This window comes from Molossus molossus, unplaced genomic scaffold (assembly GCF_014108415.1).
Source record: "Molossus molossus isolate mMolMol1 unplaced genomic scaffold, mMolMol1.p scaffold_m16_p_12, whole genome shotgun sequence".
Lineage (NCBI taxonomy): Eukaryota > Metazoa > Chordata > Mammalia > Chiroptera > Molossidae > Molossus > Molossus molossus.
In genome coordinates this window covers 81,775,131-81,797,825 of record NW_023425347.1, presented here as the reverse complement: position 1 = coordinate 81,797,825, position 22,695 = coordinate 81,775,131, and the positions used below count along the sequence as shown (strand labels likewise).

At 44.4% G+C, this 22,695-nt stretch overlaps 1 protein-coding gene across 1 annotated transcript in view; it reads right to left on the bottom strand.

Annotated features, from left to right (window-relative positions):
- Window positions 1-1,632: 1,632 nt before the first annotated feature.
- Window positions 1,633-22,695, bottom strand: part of YARS1 (tyrosyl-tRNA synthetase 1) — a 34,936-nt gene continuing 13,873 nt past the window's right edge. Inside the window, exons 5-13 of the mRNA XM_036256924.1 lie at window positions 19,217-19,297; window positions 14,765-14,857; window positions 11,687-11,822; window positions 11,112-11,197; window positions 7,413-7,548; window positions 6,190-6,287; window positions 5,046-5,239; window positions 4,362-4,503; window positions 1,633-2,482 (exon numbers count right to left, since the gene is read on the bottom strand). Coding sequence (XP_036112817.1) covers window positions 2,372-2,482; window positions 4,362-4,503; window positions 5,046-5,239; window positions 6,190-6,287; window positions 7,413-7,548; window positions 11,112-11,197; window positions 11,687-11,822; window positions 14,765-14,857; window positions 19,217-19,297 — 1,077 coding nt within the window. The 3' untranslated portion in view covers window positions 1,633-2,371. The remainder of the gene's footprint in view (window positions 2,483-4,361; window positions 4,504-5,045; window positions 5,240-6,189; window positions 6,288-7,412; window positions 7,549-11,111; window positions 11,198-11,686; window positions 11,823-14,764; window positions 14,858-19,216; window positions 19,298-22,695) is intronic.

Sequence of the window (22,695 nt, the reverse complement as noted above, 5' to 3'; positions counted from 1 at the left end):
GGTAGTACTGAGGAGGTGGGTGGAGGGGAGGGTCTGGCAGGGGGAGAGCTTATTTGGGCAATGGGTCCCGCCCCAGATTTCATTCTCTGACCTTTCTTTCTTCGCCTGGGTGCATGTCCGCCGTGCAGCTGCTTTCAGCACAGGTGGTTCCACTGGGGGGACTGATGCTGAGTGACAAGCACGGGAAGCCAAAGGTGCATTCTATTCCAGACTCTTCCCTAGTCAATGGAGGGGGCACTCAGTGTTCTAAAGGAGCAGGCTGGGTGGTTGCCCTGTCTCCTCCAGGAATTCTAATGACCTTTCTGTTTTCAGCCTGTGCCACCTATCTAGGTAAGCTGGCTTCCCCACTGGCCCCTATGGCTCCACAGTGACCCAGGCTTGAGTCTGGCAAGGAACCTTGCCATTAGCTGTTATTTCCCATCAAGGAGAGACTGACCTCCTCCCAGAGCAAGAGCTGGGAACACAGGATGTGGTACGAGAGAGAGCCCAGGTTTCTCTGGCCCTCTCTCACCACTTCCTCCTGTAGCTGTAAACCAATGTTCTTCCCTTGCCCTTTGGGTAATGAAGAGCTGCTGTTGGGTACATGTTGTGCCTGCCCAGTGAGTTGGGAAAAGAAGGTGGTCAATAAGCATCGCTCTGCTCAGAGCTCCTGATCCAACCCCCCTGGAACCAGGACCGGGCCAAAGCTTCCTTGAAACCAGGTCCTGGCAGCAGCCTTGGAGCTGCTGAGGGTGGGAAGGTGCCCAAATTCTGTCTCTTTCCCTCTCTTCTCCTCTCAATGTTACTCAAGCTCCTTTTCCTCAGTTAGAATCTTCTGAGTTTATTTCCCCACTGGGTGGGACAGTACAAAGGAGAAGGGAGGATCTAGAAGTAACCCTTCTTTGTCCTCTGGGGTAAATGAGCTTGATCTAGTGCAAATGGAGAGACCAAAAGCCTCTGATTTTTATTTCCATAAAAATGTTAGAGAGAGAAATATATATATATTTCTTTAAATTTTTTCGTCTTTGATATGTCTGTACCAACAATCCATCCCCTCTGCCCTAAAGCCTGAATGAGACACATGAAAAAGCTGTGTTTCAAAGGTGTTAATTAAATGATTAAAACTTGGCTGCTCCTGCTGCTGTTTTTTTTTTCTTTCCGTTTATTTTCAGATAGAGTGGGAGGTGGGGGGAGGAAGAAACATTGATGTGAGAGAGACACATTGATGGGTTGCCTCCTGCACGGGCCGGGGACCAAACTGCAACCGAGGTACATGTCCCTGACCTGAATGAACCCACGACTCTTTGGTACACAGGCCGATGCTCTAAACGTTGAGCCAAACCACCAGGGCTGGCTGCTGCTTCTTAATGGGGTGGGGGAGGGGCAGGGTGGTGGTTGGGGCCCACATTTAGAAGGGAAAATGTTCTCCCTGCAAACATTGGACCTCTCAAAGTGGGCCTGCTCTGCTTAGCCAGCCAACGAGAATGTCAGGTGTTCACCCTCCATCCTCCAAACCTCCCTCCCTCCCTCACCTCACAGGGTCAAAAGTACAAGATACAAGCAGCTCCAGGCTGGGTGAGGGGCCCAGCAGCTGCTACACACTTGTGTTCCTCTCTCCTGAGATGGTTCCAGTTCACAGGCCTCATCCAGACACCCTTTTCCAGACATTTTATTTGAATTCATGACAGTGATAGTGATACCGACTCAGATGCCTTATGGAGAAGTACCCCACCCTCTATGAAGAAAGAATCAGGCCGTACCATCCGCCCCTACTTCTGACATTAACAACACAGCTGGTTTAGGGATTTTCCCAAACGAGCAGAGTTAAGGGAAATGCCAGGAGCCCAGGGCTGGCCCTGCCTCCAGTGCCAAGCCTTAGGGCTGGCAGGCACTGGCAAATGCTGCCAACCACGTGGTAGACCACTAGGTTCTGCTTCCCCTTCTCTTTTCAAATCCCACAATTTCCTGTTGGGGAGAAGCTGTAATTAATCCAGTTCAGGCACCAGATCCCAGGCAGAGGTACAGCTGCTGGGGTAACTCTAGGAAAACCTGGAAACCAGTATTTTCCCAATTAGAAGGACTGTGACATAAACATTTTCTGTGAGTTATATTAAAACCAGATTTCTCAACTCAGCTGCCAAGGGAAGAAGGTGACTCCCTGCTGCTGCCCAGCCCTCGTTACCACCTGGGAGGTCAGCCTCCCACCGTGGCCAGACTGCGACAATCCTGGGCCCCAGGGGTGGCTGAGCTGCCTCAGCAGTGCTGCAGCGAATAAAGTCCCAAACTTCCTGCTTCAGTGTCCTGGGAGGTGGGTAAATGGATGCTAGATGGAGCAAACTAAGGAGACAGATGACTTAGACCGATGGGAGAAGGGTGGAAGATGCCCGGTTAGCTAGCTGATGTTCCCCCCAGTCAGCGATTTACAGGAGATGTACCCCAGCTTGGTCATGAAGTTGGTTTGCTTCCACTGTGCGATGCACTCCTCAGAAATTTTAAAGTCAGCCTGGACAAAGAACAAAAAAGCGATTATAGTGACGGTGATGGCACGGCGACTCAACTTCTCTAAGAAAACAGTTTGTCAGAGGCTTCCACGTTCACATCTTTTGAATCAGGCAAGCCCAAAACCTTGCTGGAGGCAATGAATGACAAAACTGAAGCTGCCCTATTTGGGGCACATCACGAGAAGGCAGAGTTCCTTGGAAAAGACAAGGCAACAGGAAAAGAGGAAGCCCAAATGTGAGACGGACTGACTATAAAAAGCCAAAGACATACATCCATAGGAGCTGAGCAGGGCTATTATGAACAGGATACTGTGGACATCACTCATTCATAGGATCACCGGGAGTTGGAGCCAACTTATTGGCACAAAGATCATTTTAGGGACTTAGTTTAAGAAAATAATCATGGCCTGGCCAGTGTGGCTCAGTGGATTGAGTGTCATCCCATGGACTGAGGGGTGCCGGTATGATTCCCAGTCAAGGCACATGCCCGGATTGCAGGCTTGATCTCCAGTGGATCGCGTCGATATTTCTATCTCTCCCTAAAGAAAAAAGGAACTAGGTACCAGGACATTCTAATAGTGAAAAATAGAACAACTTCAATGTCTAGTAAGGGAAATAATTTGGTTAAAAAATGATAATTATGATATAATACTGTAAAATAAGATCCCCCCTTAATATTTAAGAAAATAGGGAAGTTTTCAGGCATAAAGTTAAAAAAAAAAAAAAAGGCATGATTCACACTGTAACTATGAAGGAAATAAATCACTAATGACATTTTCAGTGTCCAGGTGGTAGGACTATGGGTATTTTGTTTTCTTCATGTCCTATATATTTTTTTACATATTTACATCAAAAATTTATTTTATAACCAGAAAAAAAATCAGTGATTCATAAAACCATCCTGGAGAGCCAGGAAAGGAGGGAGGGGACAAAGCCATGTGGCACTTGCAGGAGAATGGAGAGGGAGAAACCATTAGGCATGCCCTCCAGAAACCCTCTGTCTAACTGAGGAAACAAGTTATCTCAGTACACGTGCTGCAAACAGTTAATTAACTAGCAACAGTTACTTTATTTTATTTTTTTTATCCTCACCCCAGGACATTTTTCCATTTTTTGTTCAAATAGAGTGGGAAGGAGAGAGAGGAAGAGAGAGAGAGAGAAACATCGACATGAAAGGGACACATTGCACGACCAACCAGGGCCGGGGACAAACTGCAACCGAGGTACATGCACTTAGCAGGAACCGAACCTGGATCTCTCTGGACCACAGGCCGACGCTCTAACCGCTGAGCCAAACCGGCCAGGGCTAGCAACAGTTATTAACTAGAAAAAGTCACACATGTAGTGGTAGTTCTATGAGGGGAAGGAATTTTCGCTGCTTTATTCACTGATGTTGCACCCAGAACTATGCCAGGCATATATATTAGGGACCCAGTATCTGCTGAGTGAATGAATTCCGGGGCACTGGGACAGGCTGAATATGAATCAGTGCCCCAGAGAAAGAAGGAAGAACGAGTGTTCCAAGATTAAGGAGGGCGACAGTGACCCCAGGAGGGTTTTGATCCTGGCTCCCCACTTCGGGTGACCCTGTGTGGCCTTGGCAGGTATCCTGCCAGGTAAAATGGGATCATCTATCAGACTAAAGAGCAAATGAGGAACTGTCTGAAGTCCCTCATGCAGAGCCCCAAGTAGCCTGGGGGTGCTCCGTGCATGTGAAGGCCCCGTGCTCCTTAGGCACCTCGTTCGGAAAGGTCTGAAATGAAGGAAGAGAGGCACTGGCAGAAAGGCCCAGCTGGGAAGAGGGCAGGTTTGGATTCATTAACAGTCTGGGGACACAGTGCAGACAGGCCAGGGAAGAGGTAAACAACTGCAGCTTTTTACCTGCAACTTCTCAAAGACTTTCTTCTTTGGCTTGAGCTCGTCATCTGGTTGGCCCTTCTCATAGCCCTTCACAAACACTCGCTCCCCAGGAGCAGAGCCTGCAGGAGGGTCCAGAGGCTCAACCTTGCGGCTGACCCCTTCTCTGGGAAGACACACAGGCCACGGAGAGTGAGGCTACCGGCTGCTTCCAGCTGCGCGGAGGCCAAATATTAGAGCCTCCGCATGGAGCCCCTGCTGGGGTGAGGTCACCCTTGTCACCAGGAGGCCCTCACGGCTATACGACATGTCAGAGCCTGACCAGGGTTAGATTAACCAGGGCTAAACTGAAATCCTATGTCAGGAGAGATACCAAAATCTGGGCGCTTAAGGGGGGAAGTACGATATAACAGAGAGAGCAAGTCCTTAACAGCTCATCAGAACTGGGTTTGAATCCTGGCTCCTCTTATGAGTGGTGAGAGGTGGGCATGTACGTACTGCTTTGAACCTTCAATGTCTGTTTTAATAAAGTTAACTGAAGGTAAAGTGCTTCATCCACAGTACTTGTACAGTAATTCCACCATGACCCACCTTTGGGCCAGGGTTCCCAGGGCTTCCACCTGGCACGTGGAGGGGCACCACATGGGCCAATTCCCCCGTTCTTTTGGCGTCCCCTGGTCCTGCGCTTCACCCCAAGCCCTTACTCACATAGAAGCACACAGAAGCATGCCTTGAGACTCGATTCCTCTCATCTTCTGGGGTTTCAGATTGCACAGCACCACCACCAGCCTGTCCTGCAGCTCCTCCTTGGACACAAACTGCACCAGGCCGCTCACCACAGTCCGTGGCTCAGCTTCCCCCACATCAATCTTCTCCACGTACAGGCTGTCTGCATCTGGGTGCTGCCAGCAAGAGATGTCAGTCCCAGAGAGTGTCACAATACAATAGATCATAGGTCCTGATGAACTCTGGCTCCAGGAAGGGGCAGCTGCTCCCTAGAGAAGCCCTCGAGGGACCCTCTGGAACGAATTCTCCTTCCAGGTCCCAGACAGCAGACAGTAGACCGGGCCTTGAAGGTACATTCTCCTCTCAACCAAGTGATGAGATTTGAGTAAAATGAGCCTAATTACTTGTGTAAGAGGTGGAAAGAACCTCTAAGAGAGATGAAATGGCCTGGACTCTCTGGGTGGCTGCCATGATGGCCACAGCTGCCCCGAATCAGTCCTAGGTGCAATGGAAGACGGAGGAGGACACCGCCAGGGTCGCCTTCTGAAAGCACCCTCAGCTCTCAAAGTAGTTTGGTGGTTTGGTCCATATACTGAAAACCCAATCAAGCTGGGAACAGAAAAAAAAGATAAAGCCCACAAAAATGGTCCCAGTCACTGGTTGCATAACCTTCTGTCTCTGGGAAAAAGGAAGTCCTTCTCCCTTCACCATTCTTTCTCTTTCTCTTTCTCTTTCTCTCTCTCTCTCTCTCTCTCTGTGTGCGCGCGTTGGGGGCTGAGGGGGTGTTGGTTTGGGAAATAAAGTGACCGATAAAAGATAAGGCCAGCAGCTTGTCCAGACAAGTTGGTGGAGACCAGGTGAGTCCATCAGATCAGATTTAACAGATAAACAAGTTCCCTTTGACTAACACCCCCCCTCCCCCCTCTGAGTTCCTGGCTATGTTTGGTTGCATAAGGCCCAGAGGCAGCAAAGGGAAAAGCCTGAGGCCTGGAATTAGACACCTGGATTCTGACTTGCAATATGACCTCAGGGATGTTACTTCCCATCCCAGGCCAGGTTTCCTCCAGATGGAAACAGACAAACCTGACCCCTATCTGCTTCTCTGGAATGTAGTGAAAATGAGTACCTTGTCCACACTGATGACTTTCCCCACACGGATATCCAGCCGGGATGGGATGACCTCCTCTGGTTCCGAATTCTTGGCAGGGCCTTTGGCAACTGGCTCTGTGAATGAGAACCCCAGGGGTCAGAACTGACCTTCCCCATGGTAGGTCAACTGCTGATCCCACCAAATGAAGACACTAGCAGGCTTTCATGCAGAATCACCGAATCTACCCACCAGTTATACCTTCGTTTATGTATCTGCCTACCTACCTACCCCATCTATCATCACCTAATCGTTCTTCTTTATTTAACTTTACTGGAAAGATTTACAGAATTATATATTAGTTATGTAGGATTTCATGGAAGTAGCAAACTGAGGACCTGAATAGAAACATCACTAATATTATTAAGTTTTATAGAATGTGGGAGTCCTGGCCTCTGTTTTACAGTGGCCTAGACTTTTCTTGACCAATTCAACTTTACCTTACCATGAATGCTACTTCTGAGTTACATCTTCTTTTTATTTTATTTATTTATTTATTTATTTATTTATTTATTTATATTTTTTGGTACGTGCCCCCAGCAGGAACCAAACCCAGGACTCTCTGGTCCGCAGGCCAATGCTCCAACTGCTGAGCCAAACCGGCCAGGGCTGATTTATATCTTCTTTAAAACAGGGCTGGCAACCTTTGAGAAGTGACACTAGATTGTCATCTATTCTTACTGAGCTATTAGGCTGGAGGGGAGGGGAGGGGAGGGGAGAGTCATAGCTCTCCCCTTAGGTGTTTCCATTCAGGTATTCCACATACTTACTGAGTCTTTTCTGGGAGGGGTGGTTGGCCAACTAAGAGCCAGTCAGAGGCACATAGAAGGAACTGGCAAACCTGAAGATGAGCTTCCTGAGAAGCTGTGTGTGCTCCGCCTGAGCAGTTGATTCACCCTCATGGTCTAACCCAACTGGTCTCCTTAGCTGAAGAGGATTTAGTGAAAGGATCCAAGCACATGTCCTACACCAGCATCTCCTGGCAGTGCTGGTACAATAGGATATAATCACTGCACGGTATCCACCAAACCGAAATCAAGTTCCATTTCAGGTGTCAAGGGGGTACACATTCTTGCACTTCAGACCCCTGGCTTCTTGGGCCCTCAGTTTAGGACAGACCTTTTTCTGAGGCACATGGACAGGTTATCTATCCAGATGATGTCACCCCCCCGTTCACCCCACCCCCCCACCCCCGACCTTACTCTGCTTTGAAGGATCTGGGTAGGCAGCACTGGACAGTTTCTTCAGTGCCGGGGTGTTAAACTTTTCCCGGATGGGATCCAGCAACTTGTTCAGAGCGACTTCAACTGAATTCTTTAGGTCTCCGGGGTGTACAACCTGCAAAAGTATACAAGGCCTGGTGAGATAAGGCCCTCAAACAGGCACAGGGCACCTGAACCTACTAAGAACAGTGTGCGTACAGGATGCAGGGTGTTTTCCCAGCAGTCAGAACCACCTCCTGGAGCTGGTAGAGCAGAGAAGGGGAAATAGGTTCGGAAAGGCTATCTGACTTGTCTGGGATCCAGGCCTTTTGACTGAATTCGATACTAACTTGAAGGTTTTAGAGGCTAAATGTTTTTATTAGTCAACATCTTCTAGCCCCTCCACTCATGCTGAGAGTGGTGGCATAAACCAGGTGTCATTTACAAGGAAACACTCACAAAGGTCACGGAAGGGCTAAAACCCAGAGGGGAAGCTGACTGAATAAGAAAGAACAAGGGCTCTGGAGTTAGACAGACTGAGGTCTGAGTCCCAGCTAGATGTATGACCCTGAACCAGGCACACTCTAAGTTCTGGATTCTTTGCTTAAAAAATGAAGATAACACCTTTATCTCATTGAGGCAAAGTCAGGATTAAATTACATAATGTGGGTGAAAATGGTCAGTAGTGCTAGTACACGAGAGTTCGGTAACTCAATTTCAATTAATTGGGATATAATTCACTTTTATATGCCAAACCTGGCCTGAAAGTATCCTCTATATTCATTCTGAGGGGATATCCCTTAGGTATGAGTACCTGTGATACAGCAATGCCTCTATTTTTGTCTCTGATGCTATTCTTTCATTTCCTTGGGAATGTTTAATGATATAAAAGCTTTAGACTTGCCCTGGCTGGTTTGGCTCAGCAGTTAGAGTGTTTGCCTGCAGTCCAGAGAGACCCGGGTTCGGTTCCTGCTAAGGGCACATATCTCGGTTGCAGTTTGTCCCCGGCTCTGGTTGGATCATGTGGGTGGCAGCCACTCGATATGTCCCTTTAATGTCGATGTTTTTCTCTCTCTCTTCATCTCCCTCCCACTCTATCTGAACAAAAAATGTCCTCGGGTGAGGATAAAAAAAAAAGCTTTAGACCTGTACTGTCAAATATGGTAGCCACTAGCTTCATGTGGATATTTAAATGTAAATGAAGCCCGCTGGTGTGGCTCACTGGTTGAGCACTGACCCATGCATCATGAGGTTGCCAGTTCAATTCCCAGTCAGGGCACATGCCCAGGTTGTGGGCACGATCCTTAGTCAGGGGCATGCAGGAGGTGGCCAATCGATGTTCTCTCTCATCGATGTTTCTCTCTCTCTCCCTCTTCCTTCCTCTCTCTCTAAAAATCAATAAAAAACATTTTTAAAAAATGTAAATGAAGATTCAGAGCCCTGGCCGGGTAGCTCAGTTGGTTAGTGTGTCATCCTGATACACCAAGATTGTAGGTCGATCCCCAGTCAGGGTACATAAAAGCAACAACCAATGCATGCATAAACAAGTGGAACAACAAAGCGATGTTTTTCTCTGCCTCCCTTCCTCTCTCTCTCTAAAATCAATCGTTTAAAAAAAAGATTCAGTCAACTCAGTTGCACTGGTCACATGTAAGTGCAGGTGGAACACACCCGCCCTCACAGAAAGTGCTATGGTTACCACTGTTCCAGGTTCTTTATTCAAAAGCATTTCTTCTCTTCCTTCTCATTATTCCCAAAGAGTACTGTTCACAGGGTGGAGGAGGGGATTGTGGGTTCTGTGGCCTGCCTCAGACTGCAGCTAGAAGGGTTTCAGAGCAACGGCTGTCAAATGTCCAAAAAATGGACTTCAAGGGCCCTCAGACCCCAGTGGTCACCGAGTCTTTTCCTCAGTTCGATGCCCAAACCTTTATACAACATTGCCTCCAGTGGTCTCCAGGCTGAACACTTCAGTGGTGGGGCATGGAAGGCCAAGTGAGGCAGCCCTGCCCATCAGCACATAATTGAGGTCATCAGACAGTTTTTCCTGAAGTTGAACTTAAGCAAGTCCCCTGTGGTCCCCACCCACAGTCCTGGTGCTAAACCCTCTGGCGCCACAAGAAGAAACCTAACCTTCTCCTGGGAGAGTCCTTCATGTATTTGAGGAGGACTGGACCCATACTCGCTTCTTGGCTAAGCATGCCCAGTTCCTTCAACTGTGCTTTTGTGACATGGTTTTGAGTCTGCTGCCTATAGTAGCAGCCTTCCTCTCCCCGCCAACACACCCAGCTTGTCAAATACACCTCATAAAATTGAAGTCCAGGGCTCCAGGCACAACCCCAAATGTAATCAGAACAATGCACAACTGAATGGACTATCAACTCCCTGGTTCCAGGACCTCTATTTCTGATGACTTGGGCCAAGACTTAATTGATATCTTTGACAGCTCTAACACACTGCAGACTCAACTCAAATTCAGAGTCAATCAAAACTCATCATTCCTCGTATGTGCTATTATTATATCTTCCCTTTATAATCTGGCCCTGCCTACATATCCCACAATGCCCCACCTCACCTTTTAGACTCTAGTGAGATCAAACCACTTGCAATTCCTTATATACCATGCTGATTCATCTTACCAAGTCTTTAAAAAAATTGTTTTTTCTTTATTGATTTTAGAGAGAGGAAGGGAGAGGGAGAGAGAGATAGAAACATTGATGAGAGAGAATACTGATTGGCTGCCTCCTACATGCCCCCGACTGGGGAACGGGCCCACAACCTGGGCATGTGCTCTGATCAGGAATTCAACTGGTGACCTCTATGGTACATGGGTCGACGCTCAACCACTGAGCCACACTGGCTGGGCTCATCTTACCAAGTCTTGGCACAATTTATTCCCTCACAGATTTCCTCATGAACTCCTGCTCCTCAGGTGAAACAGTGGATGCCGGCCCTTCTACAAGGCTTCCCAGAGAGTCGGTTAATCATTTCCTCCATTTTATTTCTAGACCATGCATATATCTTCATTGTGCAGTAAAACAAGAAATATTTGTTTATATGTCTGCTTCTCCTCCTGGATTATGAAATTCATGAGGATTTAGTCCTCTTTGTATTGCCAGCCCCTAACACGGTGCCTAACACATGGCCACTGAGTAAATCTTGTTAAACTGTTGGGTAAAATTAATAGTATCTTCTACTCTGTCCTTTTATATCTGTGTCTCTTTTTTGAACCCTGATTTTGCACCTGTCCTTGAAATGCTTCATTTTGGGTTGATCCTTCATTCCAGGTTACGTCCTTTGGAGAGCAATTAGGACACCAATATGTTAGTTTTGTGCCATTTGCCCTTCTAATCTGTGAACCATGTGAATATTCATCTAAGCCACTCACAAAATACAGAGCCCAGAAGAGTATCAAGTCAGAGCCCTGTGGTACATAACCAGAAACCCAGCTAGGACAAGACGGAGTGGTGTCAGAATAAGTTCTGTGGGGCCCTGGCTGGGTGGGTCAGTTGGTTAGAGTATCATCCTGTACACCAAAAGGTTACGGGTTCAATTCCCAGTCTGGACATGTATGGGAGGCAACCAATTGATGCTTCTCTCTCTCTCTCCTTTCCTCTCCCTAAAACATATCCTCAGGTGACGATTAAAAAAAAAATAAAAAAAGAATGAGTTCATGGGGTATTATGCCTCCTCTGGTATTACCTCATCAGCAAAGTCTTTTTCCAGGTCCAAGTAAGCTGTGTAGGTCTTGTTTCCACCCCATTTTTCATCCCGAAGGATCACAAACTCTGTAAGAAAAAGGATCCGTACCAACAAACTCACTGCTAAAGGCAGTTGGCATTCCTAGCACAACTACATGGGTATCTGTTGTTTCTGCCATATATGTATTTTGAACTTTATTATATGTTGTTGTTTTTTAAATTGGATGTGTGGCCATATTGTATATCCAGCTGGAATCTAAACTCAAGGGGGAGGATCGGTGTCTTACATTTCCTCTTATTCCTCTAGTTCATGTCTGCCCCCACCGTCATTTCTACCACTCCTGCCCACCCTGACACCCCACTTAGAACCTAACCTCGTAACACATGGACAACTAACTGGTATTTCAACTTCAATCCTTATTAATATGTACGAATTCAGAGCAGAGAATCAGGAAAGCCATCTCTGGAGGATGACTCACAAATCACAAGTATGATACAGTATATGATCTAAGTATTATCACTACTAGTTCTGCCATTTCAGCCTGGGCTCTGAAAAGAAAACAGGGAGTGTCTTACCAGACTTGAGGGGGAAAAGGACATGCTTGATGAAGGACAGAACCCCATTGTTCTCCACGTTCCCTGGCTCACAGAAGGCCTTCTTCAGTTTTTTCTTCACCTCCTCCTTCCGATCAAGGAGATCAATCTTGGACTCCTAGAAGCCATGGAGGGGAAGAGGACATCTTGTGGTTGAAAATGAGAATATGCTCAACTAATCTGTGCACAGCTGACCTTTGAACAACACAGGTTTGAACTGCGCAGGAGCACTCGTGATTTTTTTCAATATGCACAGTACTGTCAAGGTATTTTCTCTTCTTTTTTATCCTCACCCAAGGACATTTTTGCATTTATCTTCAGATGGAGTGGGAGGGAGAGAGGGAGGAAGAGAGAGAGAAACATCGATGTGAGAGAGACACATCGACTGGCTGCCACCCACATGACCCCAACTGGGGCCGCAGATAAACTGCAATTGAGGTATGTGCCCTTAGCGCAGTGGTTCTCAACCTGTGGGTTGCGACCCCTTTGGGGGTCAAACGACCCTTTCACAGGGGTTGCCTAAGATATAACAGTAGCAAAATTACAGTTATGAAGTAGCAACAAAAATAATTTTATGGTTGGGGGTCACCACCACATGAGGAACTGTATCAAAGGGTCGCGGCATTAGGAAGGTTGAGAACCACTGCCTTAGCGGGAACCGAACCCGGGACTCTCTGGCCCGTGGGCCGATGCTCTAACTGCTGAGCCAAACAGGCCAGGGCCCATCTCATTTTCTTAATAACATTTTCTTTTCTCTAACGTAATTTATTGTAAGAATAAAGTATCTATCATACATGTAACATACAAAATATGTGTTGATCGACTGTTTATGTTATCATATGGTCCCAGTCAACAGTAGACTATTAGTAGTTGTTTTTGGGGTCAAAGTTATATTTAGATTTTCAACTACATGTGGAGGGGGAAAGTTGGTGCCCCAAACCTTCACATGTTCAGAGGTCAACTGTATTTTAATCTTTTAAAACAAAGATTTAAACATTGAACAACTTTAACAAAAGTAAAATTAATCAGAGTGAAGTATCATTCACAGTATTGCCACCCAATAAATAAAACTATTTTCATTTTACTGTGTTCTTCCAAGACCTTGTCTATGGCATAGGAAATCATTAGAAATTTATGGTTAGAGAATAAATGTCCTGTGTTTTTTTTATTTGAGGCTATGTCATAAGTATTTCTGAGTGGCTACTTAGTATTAGGTTATAATTTTTATGCTGTATTGTATTCCCAATTATTAGTGACAACATAATTATATAACAATTTCTAAACTTTCAAATTATGTCCCAATTGTTACAAACTATATATCATGCTACAAGGAACATCCTAGCAAAAGTTCGTTTTTTTTTGCCTTCTCTAGGATTATTTTCTTTTTTTTTTATCCTCACCCGAGGACATTTTTCCATTTTTTGTTCAGGTAGAGTGGGAGGGAGAGAGAGGAACAGAGAGAGAGAGAGAAACATCGTTGTGAAAGGAACACACCGAGTGGCTGCCACCCGCACGACCCACCAGGGCCGAGGACAAACTGCAACCGAGGTACGTGCCCTTAACGGGAACCGAACCCGGGTTTCTCAGGACCACAGGCTGACGCTCTAACTGCTGAGCCAAACCGGCCAGGGCTAGGATTATTTTCTTAAACTACAAAAAATTTTGCCAGGCCCCAAACTGTTTTCTGAAAAGGGTACATAAATAATCGACATTGCCATCAGTAATGTGTGAGGATACTTGTTTCACACACCACCACCACCACCAGGTATCAAGAATTATCAGGAGCCCTGGCCGGTTTGGCTCAGCGGTTAGAGCGTCGGCCTGCGGTCCTGAGAGACCCGGTTCGGTTCCCGCTAAGGGCGCGTACCTCGGTTGCAGTTTGTCCCCGGCCCTGGTCGGTTGTGCAGGTGGCAGCCACTCAATGTGTTCCTTTCACATCGATGTTTCTCTCTCTCTCTCTGTTCCTCTCTCTCCCTCCCACTCTACCTGAACAAAAAATGGAAAAATGTCCTCGGTGAGGATAAAAAAAAAAAAAAAAAGAATTATCAGGAGCCATTTTTCCTTTTTAGGGCACAAAATTTGTTTCTTATTTTGAAGTCAGTGAGCTCATACTCATTTGAGTTCAGTGGTTACTAAATTCTGGTCCACATATGACTGTATATGAATCACCTGGGGTGCTTTTAAAAAAATAATAAATGATTGGGTTCCACTCAAACCTCATGAATCAAAATCTCCTGGTGTTGGGCCAGGTATTGTATTTTTAAAAAGGTTTCTGAGTAATTCTGATGCTTCATATTTGGGAACTGCTAATAAAACCAATTTCCAGGATTAAAATATGGTGATTATCACCAAATAGGATGAGAAACATGATACTTAGTCTCAGAAAAATAATTGAGATATGGAGTACCATAACTTGAGAGAAAAAGGAATGAGTATATTCTTTTAAAAATAACTAACAGTTTCTATGCATACATTTATTAATCTCTGACCAAAGATCAAGAAATCAGTCTTAAAGAACCAGACAAGTGCCCAAACATGACTTTAAACAGATTCAACTAGTAGGATTTGAAAAAAATACAGATTCCTGAGTTGTTTCCCAGAACCACTTTATCAGAACCTAAGGACAGGGTCTACTCAACTTAAAAAATATTTTCCTAGGTGATTCTGAAGGTCAGCCATGTTTGGGAGCCCTGAACTCAAATTTTCACATCTTTGGGTTCCACTAAGTCCTCTATTCTGTACCCGTAGTGAACAAAAGTGCACATTCCTTAGACAGGATTTATAAATGTTAAAAGATAGGATACATATTAGTTAAAGCAAACATCACCCTGAGAATCAAGATGCTAGTTGGTAAAATGCAAGCACAGCCTTCTCAGTAATGAGGTTGAATGTTATCACAGTTCTATGAATAAAGACATTACTTTTGCTTGTGCTTTATATCAGTAGCAGTAAAATGAAAATCATCAGGACTGCTTCTGGGTCCTTCAATACTCAAGAACCACTGGAATTAACTAAATTATTTAAGATTACTTATAACTCAAGGCAGAGTTGGCAACCTACCTCTTCCGAAGAACTCATTTTGCTACCAGTTAATCCTGGAACCATAGGATTCATCAGATGGACTCGTTTTGAGTAGCCAAGTGCAGGGAGATACTGAGGAGTTAGAAAGAAACACACAAAGCAGATATTAGTATAAATTCCTCCTTGGTACCCCAAGCTCAGCTAACTTGGCCAGCAACCTAATAGTTTCACGTATTCCTTCCAATCTCTCTCTCTCTCTCTCTCTCTTTTTTAACCAAATACATAACTTTCTTTTTAAGAAAAAAATTTTTTTCCCTTTATTGATTTTAGAGAGAGAGGAAAGGAGAGGGGGAGAGAGAGATAGAAACATCCATAAGAGAGAACGTCAATTGGCCACCTCCGGCTTGCCCTTCACTGGGGACTGGGCCCACAACCTGGGCATGTGTCCTGACCAGGAATCGAACCAGCGACTTCCTGGTGCATAGGTCGACACCCAAACCCTGAGCCACACTGGCCGGACCAAATACATAACTTTCGATGGTGATCATAATGTAAACAAAAATTCCCCCCCATCAAAGCTTTTTTATTAGTATTATATTGTGAGGCTACTGGATTTACCACCATAAACAACTATAAAATCTGGCAATACATAAAATAACCATTTGCATTGACAGCAACAGGTGGACAGCTATAAATCTTGAGAGAAGGGAAAGCAAAAGTGACCACACATTTACCCTGGCTTTCCCCTTGAGGGCATTTTTTTTTTTCCTCCAAAAAGGTGCTGAGAAAAAGACCAAGCAGAAAGCAGCAGTCTAACTAAGCAGACTGAAGTTAAGGGTTGTCAGGTGGCTAGGATTTGGGAAGGTTCTAGACAAAAGGGATCCCCTCCCCCCAAAAAAATCTAAGTCAAAATTCCCCACTGATTTAATAGCTGACTCATAGCTGTGCATGCATCCGAAGAGACTCCAGGAAGCTCAGCACAAAACAGGCTCTGGGAGGCTGAAGATCTGAGCAGAGATTTCAGAGGCTGCACAGTGCTGGGAGACAGAGGTTGAAATTTAAGTCCAATCAAAGTAGAGAGGGTTTTGTAAACACCTTGAAATTTCAGCATGAGACTCCAGGAAAGCCATAGCCTAAGAATAAAAACCACATCATGGGAACAAGGGCAAAACTGTAATAGACCTGTTCTAACAAAATCTAAAACCAACCCATGACAGGATCAAGGTAATAAATCAGTAATTTAACAACAGCCTACAGAAAACATAGCACTCTATAAACATAAGCCAGAGCCTCTATAACATATCTACGATGACTCTGATACATTAAAACACAGAAATGGAAAGCAGAAAAAAGTGACTGATAGTTAAAACAGACAACAAAAGCAGAGCCAGAAACCATTCAGGTATTGGAATAAGTAGATTTAGGGTATCAAAATAATTATGACTGGTGTGTTAAAAAGTGACTGGAGGAAAAGATGGAGGAGATGGATGAAAGATGAAGAACTGTAAACGAGAATTGGAATCTGTAAAAAAAGAATCAAATGGAAGTTCTAAAATGGCACAATACAGTCCTGGCCAATTTGGCTCAGCAGTTGGAGTGTCGGCCCGCGGACCAGAGAATCCAGAATTTGGTTCCCGCTAGGGGCACGTACCAAAAAAAACCCAAAAAGGCACAATACAATCCCAAATGGATTCAACAAAAGACAGGATTAATAAACCTGAAGAAAGGTCAATTGAGAATATCCACACTAAAGCACAGAGGGAACAAAGAAAGGAAACGACAACTGTAAGGGGTCTAACCTATATGTAATTAGGGTCCCAGGAGAATACAAAGAGATACGAGAGAAGCAATATTTAAGGAAATAATAGGGGACAATTTTCCAAATTTGATAAAAATATCAACCCACAGATTCAAGAAGCTCAGTAAAATCCAAGCAGGATAAATACAAAGAAAACTATTGCAGAAAACATATAGTGAAATTGTTGAAAATCAGAGACAAAGAGATAACCTTAAAAATAGCCAGAAAAAAGACATATCATCTACACAGGAGAAACAATAATACCTATGGGTGATTTTTCAGTGGAAACTATGGAAGCCAGAGGCAATGGGACAACTCTTCAAAATACTAAAAGAAAAATAATTGCCAATCTAGAACTTTATAACCCAGTGGAAGAAGAGACACAGAATTGCAGGAAGAAATCAAGAATATCAGAAAGGGTAAGTAATGATAAGTATGCATGAAAATTGTTTAAAAGACACATAGTAAATCTTTGGAATGTAAAATATATATAAAAGTGAAATATAGCCCATCCTGTGTGGCCCAGTGGTTAAGCATCGACCCATGCACCAAGAGGTCACTGGTTCGATTGCCAGTCAGGGCACATGCCCAGGTTGTAGGCCCAATTCCCAGTGGGGGGCGTGCAGGAGGCAGTCAATCGATGTTCTCTCTCATTAATGTTTCTATCTCTCTACCTCTCGCTTCTCTCTCTAAAATCAAAAAAGAAAAAAAAAGTGAAAAATATGACAACAATAGCATAAAGGGCAGGAGGGTATTAATTGAAGTATAATTGTAGGTTTTTGCATGGTTGGGAAATGGTAAAAATGTCTAACTTAAATTGTAATATATTACAAAAATACATGTCATCTCTAGGGAAGAGACGGGCAAAACTTTTTTGTAAATGGCAAGATAATAAATATTTTAGGATTAGTGAGCCACACATTTGGTCTCTCTTGCATACTTTTCATTTTTTTTTATAACCCTCAAAAATATAAAATCTGCCCTGGCCAGTGTGACTCAGTTGGTTAGAGCACTGTCCCATGCATTGAAGGGCCACGGGTTTGATTTCTGGTCAGGACACATACCAAGGTTTTGGGTTTGATCCCCAGTTGGGGTGTGGTCGATGTTTCTCTCTCACATCAATGTTTCTGTCTCTATTTCTCTCCCTTCCTTTTTCTCTAATAATCAATAATAAAAAACATAAATATAAAAAATTCACATTGTAGCCCTGGTTGGTGTGTCACATCGAAAGTTCATGGGTTCAATTCCTAGTCAGGGCACATGCCCAGGTTGTGGGGCATGTGAAGGAGGCAAATGATTGATGTTTCACTCTCACATCAATGTTTCTCTATCTCTCTCCTCTCCCTTTCTCTCTATAAAACAAAACAAAACATAAACATTATCTTTTTTTAAAGTGTTTTTATTGATTTTTTTTTTTAGAGAGAGAAATGGAGAGATAGAAACATCGATATAAGAAATACATCAATCAGCCCTGGACGGTTTGGCTCAGCGGTTAGAGCGTTGGCCTGCGGTCCTGAGAGACCCAGGTTCGGTTCCCGCTAAGGGCATGTACCTCGGTTGCAGTTTGTCCCCAGCCCTGGTTGGGTCGTGTGGGTGGCGACCACTCAACGTGTCCCTTTCACATCGATGTTTCTCTCTCCCCCTCCCTCCCACGCTCTATCTGAACAAAAAATAGAAAAAGTGTCCTCGGGTGAGGATAAAAAAAGAAAAAAAGAAATACATCAATCAACTGCCTCCTGCATGCCCCTTACCTGGGTATGTACCCTGACTGGGAAGCGAACTGGGACGTCTCAGTCCATGGGACTAAGCTTAATCCACTGAGCCAAACTGGCCAGGCAATAAAAATTATTTTTAAAAAATTACACTGTAAACATTTCCCCATTCACTAACTATATCCAAAACCCACTTAAAAATATTATATAATATTCTATTGTGAGGCTTTATCATAATGTATTTAACCAACCCCTTGTCATTTGATATGTTTATTTCTAGATTTTTGCTTTAAATTGATAATATAATAAATACTTTTATACATAATTCAAGTTGCACTTTTAAAATTATTTCCTTAGTACAAAGTTGTATAATTAGTAGGGCAAAGGGCAGAAACATTTTAGTGTTGTCAAACCACCCTCCAGTAATTTCCACTAGCAGTGTTTTCTCTCCACTTTTGCCAATATGAGGTTTTGAGACGCTTTCAAAAATGCCAACTGCTCCTCAAAAGCTCTTTTCAATTTACTCAAGTTCTTTCCCAGAAAAAAAAAAAAACCTATTATGGGCTTGTGCTAATTTCCTCCTTTAAACTCTGTTAAACCTCATCTTAGAGCTGAGTGGTTTATGTAAGATCCAGAGCAAACAGACTAAACGCTCTGGGAAAGAACAGCAGTGCCTTTCCCTGGAAACTGAGCTATCAGGAAAGGAGCAAATCAAACAGTTCTGGGCAGCCTCCTGGTGGAAGCAAAAGCATGAGCTTTTGAGTCAGACAGATCTGGGTGCTAATTCCTGCTTGGTGACTAACTGAGATACTGGACAACTTTCTTCCTCTTTCTATTCTGTTTTCTCATCTCCAAAACAAAGGAAAATAATTCTTACTATACAACATGGTTATGAGTGGTGGGACTGGCATTTTCAATAACCTTTCGTTGCATATCTCTGAGGCTCAAAAAAAAAAAAAAGATAGGAAAGAGGATACTAACCTTTTCTGCAAAGGTGAAAATCTTTCTTTGATCAACACCTCCAAATTGGGCATCTACTTTCAAATATTCTTCATCTAAGGCCTGTGGATAAAAACACACGAGAATAAACTCCTACTGTATTTCTTCTATATGCATCTTAGTAATCAGAAACTTTTGAAAATCACTACATTTTTCAGAAGGTAAGCTAGGAAGCAAATCAGCAGCATTCAGTCTCCATTTTGGCCTCAAGAGCTGCATAAACGTTTGCTGAGAGCCTGCAGTGAACAGTGCCTCCACGTGGATGTCATGGGGTAAAAAATAAGTCTCTGCCCTCAGGAAGCTCACAGTCCAGTGGGGAAGGGAGAAAAAAAGACAAAAAACCATAGTCATGTCAAAGGTACCCACTGAAGGAGACTTCTGGCCAAGATGGCAGCGTAGGTAAACGCGGTATCGTGTCCTCCCACAACCACATCAAAGTTACGACTAAACTACAGAACAACCATCATTCAAAACCACCTGAAATCAAGCTGAAGGAAGTCCTACAACTATGGAATTAAAGCAGCAGCCACATTGAGACTGGTAGGAGGGGCGGAGGTGGAGAGGCTGGTCCCACACTCACATGTGGTGGATAAAAATCAGGAGGCTACCTCGGCTGGGAAGGTCCTCCCTGAGGACTGAGGGGTCCCCGTCCCACACCAGGCGCCCCGCTCAGGGTTCCAGTGCCAGGAAGAGAATCCCCATCACTTCTGGCTGGAAAAACCAGCGGGAACTGAGGCTCAAGGAGGCTGAGGCGGCTGGAGCCCTAGGCAGCAACTCTTAAAGGGGCCGCGCACGGACTTCTCGGACTCTCTCCCTCTAAGCTAGAAGGGGAGGCAGCTCGAGGGGCGCCAGAGACATACAGGGAAGAACTGAGCTGTTTGGCACTGGAGCGAGGGCTGGAGAGGGGGGTTTCTCCGGGACAGACTGCTGTCAGAGGCCTTTGTTCCTTTGGTGAGCCCTTCCCTGGGGCGGCAGACAGCTGCCATATCTGGGACTCCAGCAACCTGGCTCACACTGGTTGCCCCACCCTGGTGATTCCCTGAGGCACCACCCCACCCAACTTTCAGGCCCACCCAAGCTATTGCCAATTGCTTAACCATAGGATTGGCCTGTCTTGGATCCTGCTTCAGGTTTTCCTAAATCCTTTCAAACAAGCAGCATCTGGTCTCAGCCAGTCCCATACATCTCATTAATACAAACACAGGGAGGCAGCCAAAATGAGACAAAGAAACAGGTCCCAAATGAAAGAATAGAACAGAACTCCAGGAAAAGAACTAGCGAAATGGAGATAAGCAACCTAACAGATGCTGAGTTCAAAATACTGCTTATAAGGATGCTCGATGAACTTAGTGAGAACCTCAGTGAACTTAGTGAGGGCCTTAAGAGCATAAAAAAGGACCAGTCAGAAATGAAGGAGGCACTAACTGAAATAAAGAATAATTTACACAGATTCAATAGTAGAGTAGGTAAAGTCAAGAACCAAACCATTGATTTGGAATATAAGGTAGCAAAAAACACCCAATCAGAACAGCAAAAAGAAAAAAGAATAAAAAAAAAATGAGGATAGTGTAAGTAGCCTGTGGACAACTTCAAGTGTGCCAACATTCGCATCTTGGGAGTGCCAGAAGAGAGAGAACAAGAAATCGAAAACCTATTTGAAACAATAATGGCAGAGCCCTGGCCAGTTTGGCTCAGCGGTTAGATCATCAGCCTGTGGTCTGGAGAGACCCGGGTTCGGTTCCCACTAAGGGCATGTACCTCGGTTGCAGTTTGTCCCCGGCCCTGGTTGGGTTGTGTGGGTGGCAGCTACTCGATGTGTCCCTTTCACATCGATGTTTCTCTCTCTCTCTTCCTCCAACTCTATCTCAACAAAGTGTTGAAAAATGTCCTCTGGTGAGGATTAAAAAAAAAAAAAAAAAAAAGAAAGAAACAATAATGGCAGAAAACTTCCCTAACTTGGTGAAGGAAACAGACATACAAGTCCAGGAAGCACAGAGAGTCCCAAACAAGATGAACCCCAAGAGGCCCACACCAAGACACATCATCATTAAAATGCAAAAGGTTCAAGACAAAGAGAGAATCTTACTTGCAGCAAGAGAAAAGCAGTTAGTTACCTACAAGGGAGTTCCCATAAGACTGTCAGCTGATTTCTCAAAAGAAACTTTGCAGGCCAGAAGGGAGTGGCAAGAAATATTTAGAGTGATGAAAAGCAAGAACCTACAACCAAGATTACTCTATCCTACAAAGCTGTCATTTAGAATCGATGGCCATATAAAGAGTTTCCCAGACAAGAAAAAATTAAAGGAGTTCATCACCACCAAACCATTATTATATGAAATGATGAAGGGTCTTTTTGAAGAAACAGATAAAATATATGAACAAACAAAATGGCAATGAATACATATCTATCGACAATTGAATCTACAAACAAAATGAACAGGCAGAACAGAAACATTCTCATAGATACAGAGAACATTTTGTTGGTTGCCAGATGGGAGGTGGGTTGGGGGAATGGGTGAAAAAGGTGAAGGGATTAAGAAATACAAATTGGCTGCTAGACTGACAAACCTCAAAGGGAAGGGGGTTGGGAAGAAATAAACCACGGAACTTATATGCATAACCAATGGACACAGACAACAGTGTGGGGAAAGGCGGGAGGGAGGTGGAAGGGGGGCGGGAGTGGGGAGAAGGGGGTCAATGGGGGGAAAATGAGGAACATCTGTAATATACTCAACAGTAAAGATGAAAAAAAAAAAAGGTGCCCACTGAAGAATGCAGCCTTTGAAAAATGTTAAATAACTGGCAGTAGAAGGTGCTGAGAGAACTCAGAGAAAAGGCAAGGCTAGACTAGTAAGCCAAGAGTTACTGTCACTTACTACATGCCAGGCCTATTGCCAGCCTCTGGATGCAGAGATGAATCGAACCCAGACTCTGCCTTCAAGAAACCAATTACCCAGTCTAGGTGAGAGACATATAAACAGATAACTTCAATACAGTGTGTTAAGGGCTAACCTAGATGTTCTTTTAAAGAACAGTGCTAAGGGGATGGGGAGGAGGGTGTCAATGGGGAAAAAAGGAGAAACATCTGTAACAAAAATAAATTAATAATAATAAAAAAAGAACAGTGCTAACACAAAGGAAGAAATTATTATCTCTAAACAGGATGCGAGAAGGCACAGAGGTGTGAAGTATTCAGGGAAATTATGACTGATGCAGTCTACAAAAGCACAACCTCAAGGGATGTGGAAAGTGTCAGTGATGATGTTAGAAACGTAGGTAAGGCCCCTGAATGTCATGCTAGGGTGCCTAGTATTATCCCAGTCAGTGAATGGTTTTATGGAGGGGAGAAACATGACCTGCACTGCAAAGGATCCCACCAGTAAGAGGGCAGAGCATGGAGTGGAGGCCTACCAGTTGGAGACAAAGAAAGTATCTGGAAGGCTGTGGTGATACAATGATGA